This window comes from Cherax quadricarinatus, chromosome 8 (assembly GCF_038502225.1).
Source record: "Cherax quadricarinatus isolate ZL_2023a chromosome 8, ASM3850222v1, whole genome shotgun sequence".
NCBI lineage: Eukaryota > Metazoa > Arthropoda > Malacostraca > Decapoda > Parastacidae > Cherax > Cherax quadricarinatus.
In genome coordinates this window covers 44,160,081-44,174,943 of record NC_091299.1, presented here as the reverse complement: position 1 = coordinate 44,174,943, position 14,863 = coordinate 44,160,081, and the positions used below count along the sequence as shown (strand labels likewise).

At 39.4% G+C, this 14,863-nt stretch overlaps 1 protein-coding gene across 3 annotated transcripts in view; it reads left to right on the top strand.

The window, feature by feature from the left end:
- LOC128685270 (POC1 centriolar protein homolog A) overlaps positions 1-14,863 on the top strand; it is a 103,755-nt gene that overhangs the window by 38,735 nt on the left and 50,157 nt on the right. For all 3 annotated transcript variants that reach the window (XM_070083047.1, XM_070083046.1, XM_053771764.2), the window contains 2 exons: positions 5,546-5,706; positions 7,367-7,561. In XM_070083047.1, coding sequence (XP_069939148.1) covers positions 5,546-5,706; positions 7,367-7,561 — 356 coding nt within the window. The remainder of the gene's footprint in view (positions 1-5,545; positions 5,707-7,366; positions 7,562-14,863) is intronic.

Here is a 14,863-nt window from a genome sequence, read left to right as displayed (position 1 = left end):
GGTAGAAAGTTGAAAGTGAACATAGAAAAGAGTAAGGTGATGAGGGTGTCAAATGATTTAGATAAAGAAAAATTGGATATCAAATTGGGGAGGAGGAGTATGGAAGAAGTGAATGTTTTCAGATACTTGGGAGTTGACGTGTCGGCGGATGGATTTATGAAGGATGAGGTTAATCATAGAATTGATGAGGGAAAAAAGGTGAGTGGTGCATTGAGGTATATGTGGAGTCAAAAAACGTTATCTATGGAGGCAAAGAAGGGAATGTATGAAAGTATAGTAGTACCAACACTCTTATATGGGTGTGAAGCTTGGGTGGTAAATGCAGCAGCGAGGAGACGGTTGGAGGCAGTGGAGATGTCCTGTTTAAGGGCAATGTGTGGTGTAAATATTATGCAGAAAATTCGGAGTGTGGAAATTAGGAGAAGGTGTGGAGTTAATAAAAGTATTAGTCAGAGGGCAGAAGAGGGGTTGTTGAGGTGGTTTGGTCATTTAGAGAGAATGGATCAAAGTAGAATGACATGGAAAGCATATAAATCTATAGGGGAAGGAAGGCGGGGTAGGGGTCGTCCTCGAAAGGGTTGGAGAGAGGGGGTAAAGGAGGTTTTGTGGGCAAGGGGTTTGGACTTCCAGCAAGCGTGCGTGAGCGTGTTAGATAGGAGTGAATGGAGACGAATGGTACTTGGGACCTGACGATCTGTTGGAGTGTGAGCAGGGTAATATTTAGTGAAGGGATTCAGGGAAACCGGTTATTTTCATATAGTCGGACTTGAGTCCTGGAAATGGGAAGTACAATGCCTGCACTTTAAAGGAGGGGTTTGGGATATTGGCAGTTTGGAGGGATATGTTGTGTATCTTTATATGTGTATGCTTCTAGACTGTTGTATTCTGAGCACCTCTGCAAAAGCAGTGATAATGTGTGAGTGTGGTGAAAGTGTTGAATGATGATGAAAGTATTTTCTTTTTGGGGATTTTCTTTCTTTTTTTGGGTCACCCTGCCTCGGTGGGAGACGACCGACTTGTTGAAAAAAAAAAAAAAAAAGATTATATATATGTATACATTTTTTTTTTTTTTTTTTTTTTTTTTTTTTTTTTTTTTTCAACAAGTCGGTCGTCTCCCACCGAGGCAGGGTGACCCAAAAAAAGAAAGAAAATCCCCAAAAAGAAAATACTTTCATCATCATTCAACACTTTCACCACACTCACACATTATCACTGCTTTTGCAGAGGTGCTCAGAATATAACAGTTTAGAAGCATATAAGTATATATATATATATATATATATATATATATGTATATGTATATATATACATATATACATATATATATATATTATATATATATATTATATATATATATATATATATATATATATTATATACTATATATATATATATATATATATATATATATATATTATATATATATGATATATATACATATATATATATATTATATTATATTATATATATATATATATTATATATTTTTTTTTTTTTTATTATCACACCGGCCGATTCCCACCAAGGCAGGGTGGCCCGAAAAGGAAAAACTTTCACCATCATTCACTCCATCACTGTCTTGCCAGAAGGGTGCTTTACACTACAGTTTTTAAACTGCAACATTAACACCCCTCCTTCAGAGTGCAGGCACTGTACTTCCCATCTCCAGGACTCAAGTCCGGCCTGCCGGTTTCCCTGAATCCCTTCATAAATGTTACTTTGCTCACACTCCAACAGCACGTCAAGTATTAAAAACCATTTGTCTCCATTCACTCCTATCAAACACGCTCACGCATGCCTGCTGGAAGTCCAAGCCCCTCGCACACAAAACCTCCTTTACCCCCTCCCTCCAACCCTTCCTAGGCCGACCCCTACCCCGCCTTCCTTCCACTACAGACTGATACACTCTTGAAGTCATTCTATTTCGCTCCATTCTCTCTACATGTCCGAACCACCTCAACAACCCTTCCTCAGCCCTCTGGACAACAGTTTTGGTAATCCCGCACCTCCTCCTAACTTCCAAACTACGAATTCTCTGCATTATATTCACACCACACATTGCCCTCAGACATGACATCTCCACTGCCTCCAGCCTTCTCCTCGCTGCAACATTCATCACCCACGCTTCACACCCATATAAGAGCGTTGGTAAAACTATACTCTCATACATTCCCCTCTTTGCCTCCAAGGACAAAGTTCTCTGTCTCCACAGACTCCTAAGTGCACCACTCACTCTTTTTCCCTCATCAATTCTATGATTCACCTCATCTTTCATAGACCCATCCACTGACACGTCCACTCCCAAATATCTGAATACGTTCACCTCCTCCATACTCTCTCCCTCCAATCTGATATTCAATCTTTCATCACCTAATCTTTTTGTTATCCTCATAACCTTACTCTTTCCTGTATTCACCTTTAATTTTCTTCTTTTGCACACCCTACCAAATTCATCCACCAATCTCTGCAACTTCTCTTCAGAATCTCCCAAGAGCACAGTGTCATCAGCAAAGAGCAGCTGTGACAACTCCCACTTTGTGTGTGATTCTTTATCTTTTAACTCCACGCCTCTTGCCTATTATATCTATATATATATATATATATATATATACAGTGGACCCCCGCATAGCGAACTTAATCCGTGCAAGAGGGCTGGCCGTTATGCGAAATGTTCGCTATGCGAATTAATTTTCCCCATAAGAAATAATGGAAATAAAATTAATCCGTGCAAGACACCCAAAAGTATGAAAAAAAATTTTTTTTACCACAAAAAAATGTTAATTTTAGTACACACAAACTGAAAAAGGCATGCACAATTACATGACACTTACTTTTATTGAAGATCTGGTGATGATTGATGGGATGGGAGGAGGGGAGAGAGAGTGTTAGTGTTTAGAAGGGGAATCCCCTTCCATTAGGACTTGAGGTAGCAAGTCCTTTTCTGGGGTTACTTCCCTTCTTCTTTTAATGCCACTAGGACCAGCTTCAGAGTCACTGGACTTCTTTCGCACAACATATCTGTCCATAGTGGCCTGTACCTCTCGTTCCTTTATGATTTGTCTAAAGTGGTTCACAACAGTGTCATTGTAACAGTCACCAGCACGGCTTGCAATAGCTGTGTGAGGGTGATTTTCATCAAAAAAGGTTTGCACTTCAAGCCATTTTGCACACATTTCCTTAATCTTTGAAGTAGGCAATTCCTTCAATTTCTCTCTCCCCTCCTTTGAACCAGTTTCCCCAGGTCTGGCCTCTTGCTCTTGAAGTTGATCTATCAGCTCATCAGTGGTTAGTTCTTCATTGTCCTCCTCCACCAACTCTTCCACATCCTCCCCACTAACCTCCAACCCCAAGGACTTCCCCAATTCCACAATTGATTCCTCAACTGGTATACTACTCCTCTCAGGGTTAGCCTCAAACCCTTCAAAATCCCTTTTGTCTACACATTCTGGCCACAGTTTCTTCCAAGCAGAGTTCAAGGTTCTCTTAGTCACTCCCTCCCAAGCCTTACCTATAAGGTTTACACAATTGAGGATATTAAAGTGATCCTTCCAAAACTCTTTTAGAGTCAATCGAGTGTCTGTGGTCACTTCAAAGCACTTTTGAAACAGAGCTTTTGTGTACAGTTTCTTGAAGTTGGAAATGACCTGCTGGTCCATGGGCTGCAGGAGAGGAGTGGTATTAGGAGGCAAAAACTTCACCTTAATGAAGCTCATGTCCCCATAAAGTCGCTCTGCCACGTCTGTAGGATGACCAGGGGCATTGTCTAACACCAGGAGGCACTTAAGGTCTAATTTCTTTTCAGTTAGGTAATCTTTCACATTGGGGGCAAATGCATGGTGTAACCAGTTATAGAAAAATTCCCTAGTGACCCATGCCTTACTGTTTGCCCTCCACAGCACACACAAATTATCCTTGAGGACATTCTTTTGCCTGAACGCTCTGGGAGTTTCAGAGTGATACACTAATAAAGGCTTAACTTTGCAATCACCACTAGCATTGGCACACATCAACAAAGTAAGCCTGTCTTTCATAGGCTTATGTCCTGGGAGTGCCTTTTCCTCCTGAGTAATGTAGGTCCTGCTTGGCATTTTCTTCCAGAACAGGCCTGTTTCATCACAATTAAACACTTGTTCAGGTTCCAGTCCTTCAGTTTCTATGTACTCCTTGAATTCATGCACATATTTTTCAGCCGCTTTGTGGTCCGAACTGGCAGCCTCACCATGCCGTATCACACTATGGATGCCACTACGCTTCTTAAATCTCTCAAACCAACCTTTGCTGGCCTTAAATTCACTCACATCATCACTAGTTGCAGGCATTTTTTTAATTAAATCGTCATGCAACTTCCTAGCCTTTTCACATATGATCGCTTGAGAGACGCTATCTCCTGCTAGCTGTTTTTCATTTATCCACACCAATAAGAGTCTCTCAACATCTTCCATCACTTGCGATCTTTGTTTCGAAAACACAGTTAAACCTTTGGCAACAACAGCTTCCTTGATTGCCGTTTTCTTGCCCACAATAGAAGAGATGGTTGATTTTGGTTTCTTGTACAACCTGACCAGGTCGGTGATACGTACTCCACTTTCATACTTATCAATGATCTCTTTCTTCATTTCAATGGGTATTCTTACCCTTTGAGGTGTAGGGTTGGCACTAGAAGCTTTCTTGGGGCCCATGGTCACTTATTTTCCACAAACAGCACCGAAAACACTGTAATAATACGAAATATTCCGAGTGTATGCTTGAATGTTACCGCGGAGGCTGGCTGGTAAACAATGGGACGGGCGGCACATGTGAGGCTGGCTGAGGGCGCACATTGGACGCGTCTCGGACGAAGGCCGCTGAGCGGGTTTTTGTCCACTATGCGGGGCAAAATTTTAGCGAACAAAGCGTCCGCTATGCGGATTGTTCGCTATGCAAGGCGTTCGCTATGCGGGGGTCCACTGTATATATATATATATATATATATATAGATATATATATAGATATAATATATAGATATATATATATTATATATATATATTATATATACAGTGGACCCCCGCTTAACGAACTTTTTTCATTCCAGTAGTATGTTCAGGTGCCAGTACTGACCGAATTTTTTCCCATAAGGAATATTGTGAAGTAGATTAGTCCATTTCAGACCCCCAAACATACACGTACAAACGCACTTACATAAATACACTTACATAATTGGTCGCATTTGGAGGTGATCGTTAAGCGGGGGTCCACTGTATATATATATATATATATATATATATATATATATATATATATATATATGCATGTGCTTGTACATGCATGTGTAGTGTGACCTAAGTAGAAGTAGTGACCTAAGTAGCAAGACGTACCTGAAATCTTGCATGTTTATGAGACAGAAAAAAAGACACTAGCAATCCTACCATCATGTAAAACAATTACAGGCTTCTGTTTTACACTCACTTGGCAGGACGGTAGTACCTCCCTGGGCGGTTGCTGTCTACTAGCCTACTGCTCTCAGTTTAAATGTAATACTGTAATAATTAATGTTTTGCAATTTCAGGGGACTCTACAGAATTTCGAGCGCACAATGCAGCAGTTCGCTCAGTGCACTTCTCCCCAGATGGTCAGCAATTAGTGACTGGTTCTGATGACAAAACAATAAAAATTTGGACTGTGCATAGGCATAAATTTGTATGCTCTATCCCAACACACACTAACTGGGTTAGTATTATAAGTCTTTCTGCCTATTTAAAATGTAATTGTGAGTATGTTGTATATTTGTGATGACCATGGCAGAAGAGACTCCAGGTAGCCTTATCTACAGTCTTGTAGTTCTTTCTGTTTCTCGTTAGTTATCTCGGGATATATTCCATATGCAATTTTCAGCTTTACCTTCCTCAGACATTATATACTTGTGCTACATTAACTCTCTATTCTTCACTCTTGTATATTTTTCTTACAAATTAATATCAGAATAATTGGCAGATATGGCATATAAGCTGTTTAGGAAAGTTATCTGTATTTTGTATGGAGAATTATTACACGAGGTGAATCATAGAATTGATGAAGTGAAAAAGGTGAGTGGTGCACTGAAGAGTCTGTGGAGACAAAGAATATCATCCATGGAAACACAAGGGAATGTATGAGAATATAGTTATACCAGTGCTCTTACATGGGTGTGAAAAATGGGTGGTGAATGTTGTAATAATGAAAAGGCTGGAGGCAGTGGAGATGCCGTGTCTGAAGACAATGTGTGGTGTAAATATAATGCAGAGAATCCATAGTTTGGAAATTAGGAGGAGGTGCAGGGTTACTAAAAGTATTATCCAGAGGCTGAGGAGGGGTTGTTGAGGTGATTCAGACAGAGAGGATGGAATGAAATAGAATGACTTGGAGAGCATATAAATCTGTAGTGGAAGGAAGGCAGGGTAGGGGTCAGCCTAGGAAAGATTGGAGGGAGGGGGTAAAGGATGTTTTGTATATGAGGGTCTTGGACTTGCAGCAAGCGTGCATGAGCATATTAGGAGCAAGTGGAGACAAATGTTCTTTATGACTGTGTTGTTGGAGCGTGAGCAAAGTAGCATTTATGGAGGGACTCGGAAACCGGCAAGCCGGAAAATCAGACTTGAGTCCTGGAGGTGGGAAGTACAGTGCCTGCTCTCTGAAGGAGGGGTGTTGATGTTGCAGTTTTTTAACTGTACAATTGTAGGTGTGTGCCTCTGGCAAGACAGTGATGGAGTGAATGATGTTGAAAGTGTTTCTTCTTTTTCGGGTCACCCTGTCTTAGTGGAGAAATGGACAAAATGTTAATAAAAAATATAATTATTACAAAAATGCTCTTTGGAAATGTTTAGTGAAAGAGGAAATAATACCAAACATTTACACAATAAAACACTGGTAGTGTTCCAGTATAATAGAAACATTCTGTGAGGGTATTTATTTTGAAAGTTGAAGATTGTCTTTCATACAATATGGGGTTATATTTCTTGATGCACCCCATTGGTAAGTCGTAATGAACGACTGTCATTGAATAAACATAAAACTGGATGGGGACCTGCTACCAGTTAGGGTCATAGTTTCAGTCCCCGCCCATTCTTGTTTATTCATAAGAAGCTTTATTCAGGATCTCAAAATATAGTTTTACAAACTTAATCAAAATAATTGTTTTAGCATACACTGGGGATAAATTATACAAGTTTCACATAGGATAGTTTAAATAGTGGCTACTAAAAGTTTCCACTATGTATACGAGTTGATCATCAAGCAGCAGCACTGAGTGTAAGCAAATGAAGAACACTCAGAGTGAATAAATCTGTTGTATTTATGACATTATTTTTTTTTTTCAAGTTTTCACTCTAAATCAGTTGTAATTCTCTTGCAGGTACGATGTGTGAGATTTTCTCCTGATGGGCGAATGCTGGTTTCCTGTGCAGATGATAAATCAGTCAAGCTTCATGATATACATACAGCAAGTACAATACATACTTTCCCAGAACTGAAAGGCTCATCAAATCATGTTGCTTTTCATCCCTCAGGCACTTGTATTGCTGCAGCTAATGCAAATAATTCTGTTAAAGTGAGTTGTTCTGTGAGAGGGTACCAGGCTGTGAGCTAACATTTAAAGGTGCTGTAATGTTCAGCAAAATAACTGAACTAATCTTCATTAAAAATAAAAAGATAAAATTAATATAATAATTACAATAATCCTAGGTTGTAGGTTGGTAGACAGAAACTACACGGGAAGGTACTACTGTCCTGTAATTGTTTTAGATGATGGTAGGATTGCTGGTGTCTTTTTTTCTGTCTCATACACATGGAAGGTCTCAGGTACATCTTACTACTTCTGCTTACACTTAGGTCACACTACACATACATGTACAAGCATATATATACACACCCCTCTGGGTTTTCTTCTATTTTCTTTCTAGTTCTTGTTCTTGTTTATTTCCTCTTATCTCCATGGGGAAGTGGAACAGAATTCTTCCTCTGTAAGCCATGCATGTTGTAAGAGGCAACTAAATTGCCGGGAGCAAGGGGCTAGTAACCCCTTCTCCTGTATATATTACTAAATTTAAAAGACAAAACTTTCGTTTTTGCTTTTGGTCCACCCCACCTCGGTGGGATATGGCTGGTACACTCACCAGGTACACTTATATTTACTCCCATTCGAAGTTTCTTGTATTTTCCAATATTTTCTTTTTTCCAAATAACTTTTGTGGCCTGTGAGACCAAAGTAAGGTGCAATATACATATATACACATATACACTCGTTTGCAACACAATAACTGCTCAAATATTAGTATCATTATATGTTTACAAAACTTGTTTACACAAACCAACAATACAATTTTTTTTTTATTGCTATTGTTCCATAATATATATACAAATGTACAGTCATTGGACACTTTCCTAGAACTGCTGCAGCTTGTGGAATTCTTTGAAACATGGTGTTATGCACAGTGGTGTTTTACACTCCTCACACATAAAACGAGTGTCTCTGGGTTTTTGTGGGCGTTTTGTGGTATGTGCACAGACAAAATACCTGAGCACTTTTCTTGAAAGTAGTAGGAGGCAGTTGTATGGGGTAGTGATCACCAGGACTCAGATGAGAGGGTATGTGTTGCTAGTTTCTTGGGCGCTGGTCTGTTGCAGGTGTTCCTTGATACATGAATATTATTTGTCAGATGACTGACAAACAAAATTCTCCATATTTTGGTTTGTTGTTGGTCTTCAACTTGTACATATTATAAGCATTCCACATGGAAATGTCAAGATGGAGAAAAGCTTTATGTACCACATATAACTCTTGCAAACACAATCAGCAAACCCAGTCTGCATGTTACATTTGTCCACTAAGTGCATATTGAGGTTGTAGTCCATCACAGCTGTAGGTTTTAGAATGGGTTCATTGGTCTCTCTATTCTGCCTGTCATTGTCTGCCATTTCGTTTCGGTGAACTGATGTCAACAATGTGACATTACATTTGTCATGCCGCTGAAATGCCATGATGTCATTGGCAGCAAACACCTGCACCTCACCTCTACGAGTGCCTGCATCGAACCTAGGCTTATGCTCACACTGTGCCACACACGTCTGTCATGTTCACTCACAAGAAATCACTGATTGAAGGGCTTGTGTACCAATTATCAGTATATAATATATGCCCCTTACCAAGATATGGTTCCATCATTGTTCTAACCACATCACCAGAGATACCCAGTAACTTTCTGGTATCTCTCAATGTATTACTGTCAGTGTACACAGTTATATCCAAAACCAGACCACTTTTGCAATCACACAGTACATATAACTTTATACCAAAGCATTTCCTCTTGCTTGGTACATACTGCTTGAACGACAGTCTGCCCTTGAACAAAATCAAAGACTCATCAATAACAAGCTTCCTGAAGGGATAAAAATACATACAGCACTTTTGTTACAGGTACATAAACACATTGCTGATCTTATATAACTTGTCATTTCTGTCAAGCCTTGTTTTGTCTGAGAAGTGTAGCATACATAACAGTAGCCGAAATCGATTCACTGGTATAATATCACTAAAACCTGGGGTTGAAATCAGGTGTTCTGTCAACCAGTATGTGGTGACAGTGTGCATATACACATGTGGCATAAGCATTGTTGTGGCAAAGAACAGATACATCTCTGCCACAGTTGTGTCCTTCCACTTGTGTAGCCATGATCTTGGTGAAACAATTGTGTTTGCCGTGGTGTATTCGAAGTATACTGCATGTGCTACTTTTCCTGATAATAATGTTCATCAGGCATTCATTGAAGAACAACTGAAAGCATTGTAGTTAAGTGGCATTGTTTCCAAGTGTACACGATGGCCGTATTCCACTTCGTGTTTCATCAAAGTGATGGGGATTGGGAACAAAATTGGCACCTTCCTCCCAATCCCAGATGCAGTCTGCTGGTGGGTACTGGATATTGACATGTGGTTGTGGTTGTGGGAGTGTGGGGGTGGTTGAGGGTGGCTTTTGTTGTGACTGTGCTGAGTTAGCAGCGTGGGTAGCACCGTGGCCTGCTCCTGGTGCCACATGACGCATGCCAACACCACCACCAGCTGCCCCACGCACATTATCTATCCCTATTGTAACAATATCGTCATCTTCACTATCAGTTCGTGGTGTAGGGTCACAGGATGTCCTCCGAGATTTACTACTCCCCTTGGAATTGCATATGGCACACTACCAGAATGCATGCTGCATTGAACATACTGCCACTTCACTAGAGAATATTCCCCCTCACTGTTGCAACTCAAACTGATTTTAATAGCTTGGAAATCACTATCACTTTCACTGCTCACATCCGAGTCCTGTACATGGGAAAATAGTTTCCTCTTTCACCCTGGTACAGGTGCATGTGAATGAGATGGCCCAGCACCAGAGGTGGAAAGTTGTGGGTTGTCTGGGTTTTCATCACTAATTACGTTATCCTGGACACTGCTTTTGGTCACACCCTCCACAAAACAATGAAATTCACTTTCACTGGCACTTCCATCAGTGTTAGAGCTATCACTTGGGAACAGAAGACCTCCAATTAGTTGGGGAGAAAGGTACTTCTTGCTGCAAGGCATGGTGAACTAGGACTACTAAAATGGCATTCCCGCAATGCACCACTAAGTCCCCGATTTTTTTCATACTGTGCACACCCATCGTGCAGACCCATTCTCTCACATGTAGGCCTACCAGCTTTCTCCCACTTGATTTGAAGCCGCTAGAATTTTGGCATATTAATACGTCGAAAACATTGGCTCGTAAGATGTATATATACGACTGAAACAGTCAAAGGGTTAAAGCACATTAGAGATGTGAGGAATAGCTTAAGTAATGCAGAGGTCAGGTGCATTTTGTGCTTTTGATCCAAGGAGCCGTGTATAACCCTTACAGGTTCAGTACTTAATTTGTTTGCAACAGCAGTACTCTTGGTCCAAGGAATTGTGGTCATTTTCCCCTTCCTCTGATTAAACCTGATGACCATATTTTCTATTCCCCATGCACCGTATGACCCGTAAGGGTCAGCACTTCCCAATTAATGTTACAAAAATCTGTTCCTTCCCTCAAGGGAGGGGCTCATATCAAACCTGGTTGTCTCATTCCCCAAGCACTATATGACCCCCTACTTGTTAATCACTTCTCTGTAATTAAGATGAAATGCTGTTGCAACTAGAAATAGGTGATCATGCCTGTTAGATTGACCTGTGTAGTTTAAGGGGTCTTCTCTACTATCCTGAATACTGATATACTATTGGCCATTTTGTTTTTATCTTCTGGTTTATGATATTTAAATTTTTATGATATCCAGAGTTTAATAGTGCAGTTGAATATTTCTTTAAAACATAAGGCATTGTCCCTCTGCCTCCATACTTCAGTCTTGTCATTCTTTCTTTCAACAAACCAGCCATATCCCACCGAGGCAGGGTGGCCCAAAAAGAAAAGCAAAAGTGTCTCTTTTTAACTTCAATAATGTATACAGGAGAAGAGGTTACTAGCCCCTTTCTCCCGGCATTTTAGTTGCTTCTTACGACACGCATGGCTTATGGAGGAAAAATTCTGTTCCATTTTCCCATGGAGAGTCTTCTCATTATGTCTTAAAATTATTTCTTGACTACTATATTTATTTCAATAGTATACACTATTTCATTTGATTATTAAGACCAAAAACATTTTTTTTTTTTTAAGCCCTTTGGTTAAAATTTGAAAATTGGAAATTTTTTGAAGAAAATATCTTGTTAGTCTTGTTATATAGAATTATAAAAATTTCAGTATGATTGCATAAAAAAATGAATTCTACCCAATGGTGTGTAGCAGAGATTAACCAAACCCAGGGTCAAGACATGACATAAAATTGGAAGAAATTGAGTGATTATAAATTTTTTTACATATTTTCTTTAGTATGTTATAAATCTATGGCAATTTATTGTGGTGCTAGATTCCAGCTAGGCCTCAAAGCACTCCAAACTGATTTCCTGTGCATTGTCTTCTCAGTTCTCTATCTCTTTTTCCTTTAGTTTTATTTCTATAAAGTGTAGGTAGCAGTTTGATAGCCAGTACCCATCAAAGGAGGTCCTACCATCCTGTCATACAAATGTGTAAGGGAAGAGCCTGTTAAGTGTTTTGCACTCTTGGCAGTATTTCTGATCTTTTCTTTTCGTCCCATGAACAGTTATGAAAGTAGGCGAAACTTGAAAATGTTCTTGAATTCAGTGTACTCTTAACTGTTTTTTTTTTAATTACTCTTATTCCTAAGTCTTTTCCTTCCAATTTAGGAGGTCTGGTCTGAGCTTCACTGCCAGGGCATTTATTCCTGGAATCATTAACAGATGCAGTGAAATGCATCAGAGCAACAGTGCACAATGATTGCTTACTCCCATTAGTGTTCCATTTCCCCATCTTCAGTGTTTAAATTGTCAAATAATTTTATATTAAGTTGTCAGTGGTAGTGCACAGTACCTCCTCTTTGATCATATTCTAGTAGTCTACCACTATTAAATATTTTATAGTGCTCTTTTTTACACTTCCTTTTTGTCACTGTTAACCTCAATCTCACTTTCACAATTATTTTTATAATTTTGGATTGAGTGGTTGAAAAGATGTTGATCTAAATGTATTATTTTGATGTCACTGAGAGATCTTTAACCCTTTCAGGGTTGACAGGCCCTCTCAGAGACTTATTCTCAGGGTCGGCCAAATTTAAAAAAAAAAAAAATTATTTTTTCTTGTGAAAAGATAGAGAATCTTTTCCCAATCATAATGACACCAAAAGTATGAAATTTGATGGAAAACTTATGGAATTATGCTCTCGTGAAGTTAGCGGTCTTGACGATGTTTATGCATCGGTGATTTTGCCCACTTTGAGCCCTATTTTCGGTCAATTCCAGTGTACTTGTCGACAAAAATCATAACTATTTTGCTAGAGCTCCGTTTTTTTCTATCAAATGAGTACAAGAAACCACCCATTTATCGATTTCAACTATCCAATACAGTGGTCAGAATTTAGCAATTTTGTCAATTTCACACAAATTTCAAAAGATGCCAATTTCCAGATAGGGTCCAGAATAAACAAGAAAGACATTCCTGGCACTAAAATAACATTTCCTCTGTTCATTAGTCACGTCCCCAGGCCCCTCTTACATTCTTTTGCTTTCCACTTTGAATTTTTATTCTCACAAAAAATTAGAAGATTTACTGTTATGCAGACTACTGCATTGGTGTAGAAATGGTATAAATATTATCAGCGCGTTTGACGTGTATTGGACGCATAGCATGACTTGTTTACTTTTGAACTTTGGTAAAAAATGAACATTTCTGCTACTTTGAGTGCAATTTCAAGGTAGTTTTCTTTGTAAAACCAGTCAAAAATCATCTCAATTTCTGTAATATGTCTTCCATTCTATAAAATGAGACCAGGAAAACTAGAATAAAACAATAAATACCATACGAAAATACAGTGCAAAGTTGCTGTTTTAATCCAAAAACACGGTCAAAGCTTTTTTTTTTCTCATTACGCACCGTGTGCTGGAGGACTTTTTTTTATACTGCGCACACTGACCACTTAGACTCATTCTTTCATAAGTAGGCCTACCAGCTTTCTCACTAGATTTGAGGGCACTAGAATTTAGGCGTACTAGTACGTCATAAACCCTGGTGCGTAAGCCGTACTAGTACGGCCGAAACCCTGAAAGGGTTAGTTAGAAGTAGGTCGCAGTTATACTGGTTGTGAAATTTGCTCTTCCGTGCATACTTTTTTTTTTTTTTTTTGTATTTGTATTTTTCCTTTCCTAGCAATTCCATTTGGTCCTTGCTGTCAAGACAGTCATAACCCATTCATGTAGTGCAAGATAAAGGTTGCTTCATTCATTTCTGTAAAAGTCTAAATTACACAGTTGAGAGATAATGCTTGAAATTGTTTGGGAATGTTCCAAGGTGTTTCATAGCTCAGTGGTAGTGTCTTCAACTCTCAACCAATGGAGACAGATATAGTCCCAAGCAAGTAGAAATGTTTGGGCAAATGCCTTTGTTCACCTGGTAGAAAGTAATAATTCTTTCTTTCTTTCAACACACCGGCCGTATCCCACTGAGACGGGGTGGCCCAAAAGGAAAAACAAAAGTTTCTCCTTTTACATTTAGTAATATATACAGGAGAATGGGTTACTGGCCCCTTTCTCCTGGCATTTTAGTCGCCTCTTACAATACGCATGGCTTACGGAGGAAGAATTCTGTTCCACTTCCACATGGAGGTAAGAGGAATTAAACAAGAACAAGAACTAGTAAGAAAATAGAAGAAAACCCAGAGGAGTGTGTATATATATGCTTGTACATGTATGTGTAGTGTGACCTAAGTGTAAGTAGAAGTAGCAAGACATACCTGAAACCTTGCATGTTTATGAGACAAAAAAATGGACACCAGCAATCCTACCATCATGTAAAACAATTACAGGCTTTCGTTTTACACTCACTTGGCAGGACGGTAGTACCTCCCTGGGCGATTGCTGTCTACCAACGTACTACCTTGGAGAAAGTAATAATAATATCTTTATTTTTACAAGTGCATGTACAAGATATACAGGCCTAGCTGACATCAGTGACATACTACTATATAGAAAGCCCCCTCGTTATGCAGAGCATATTGGCCAAATTAGGTAAATTTTTGTCCCAGGATGTGCCCCCACACCAGTCGCCTAACACCCAAGTACACCTATTTACTGCTAGGTGAACAAGGACAACAGGTGTAAGGAAACACGCCCAATGTTTCCACCCTTGCTGGGAATCAAACCTGGACACTCAGCATGTGACGTGAGAACTTTGCCTACCAGGTCATGAGCCACCTGGTACCTGGGTGTTAGATGATTGGTGTG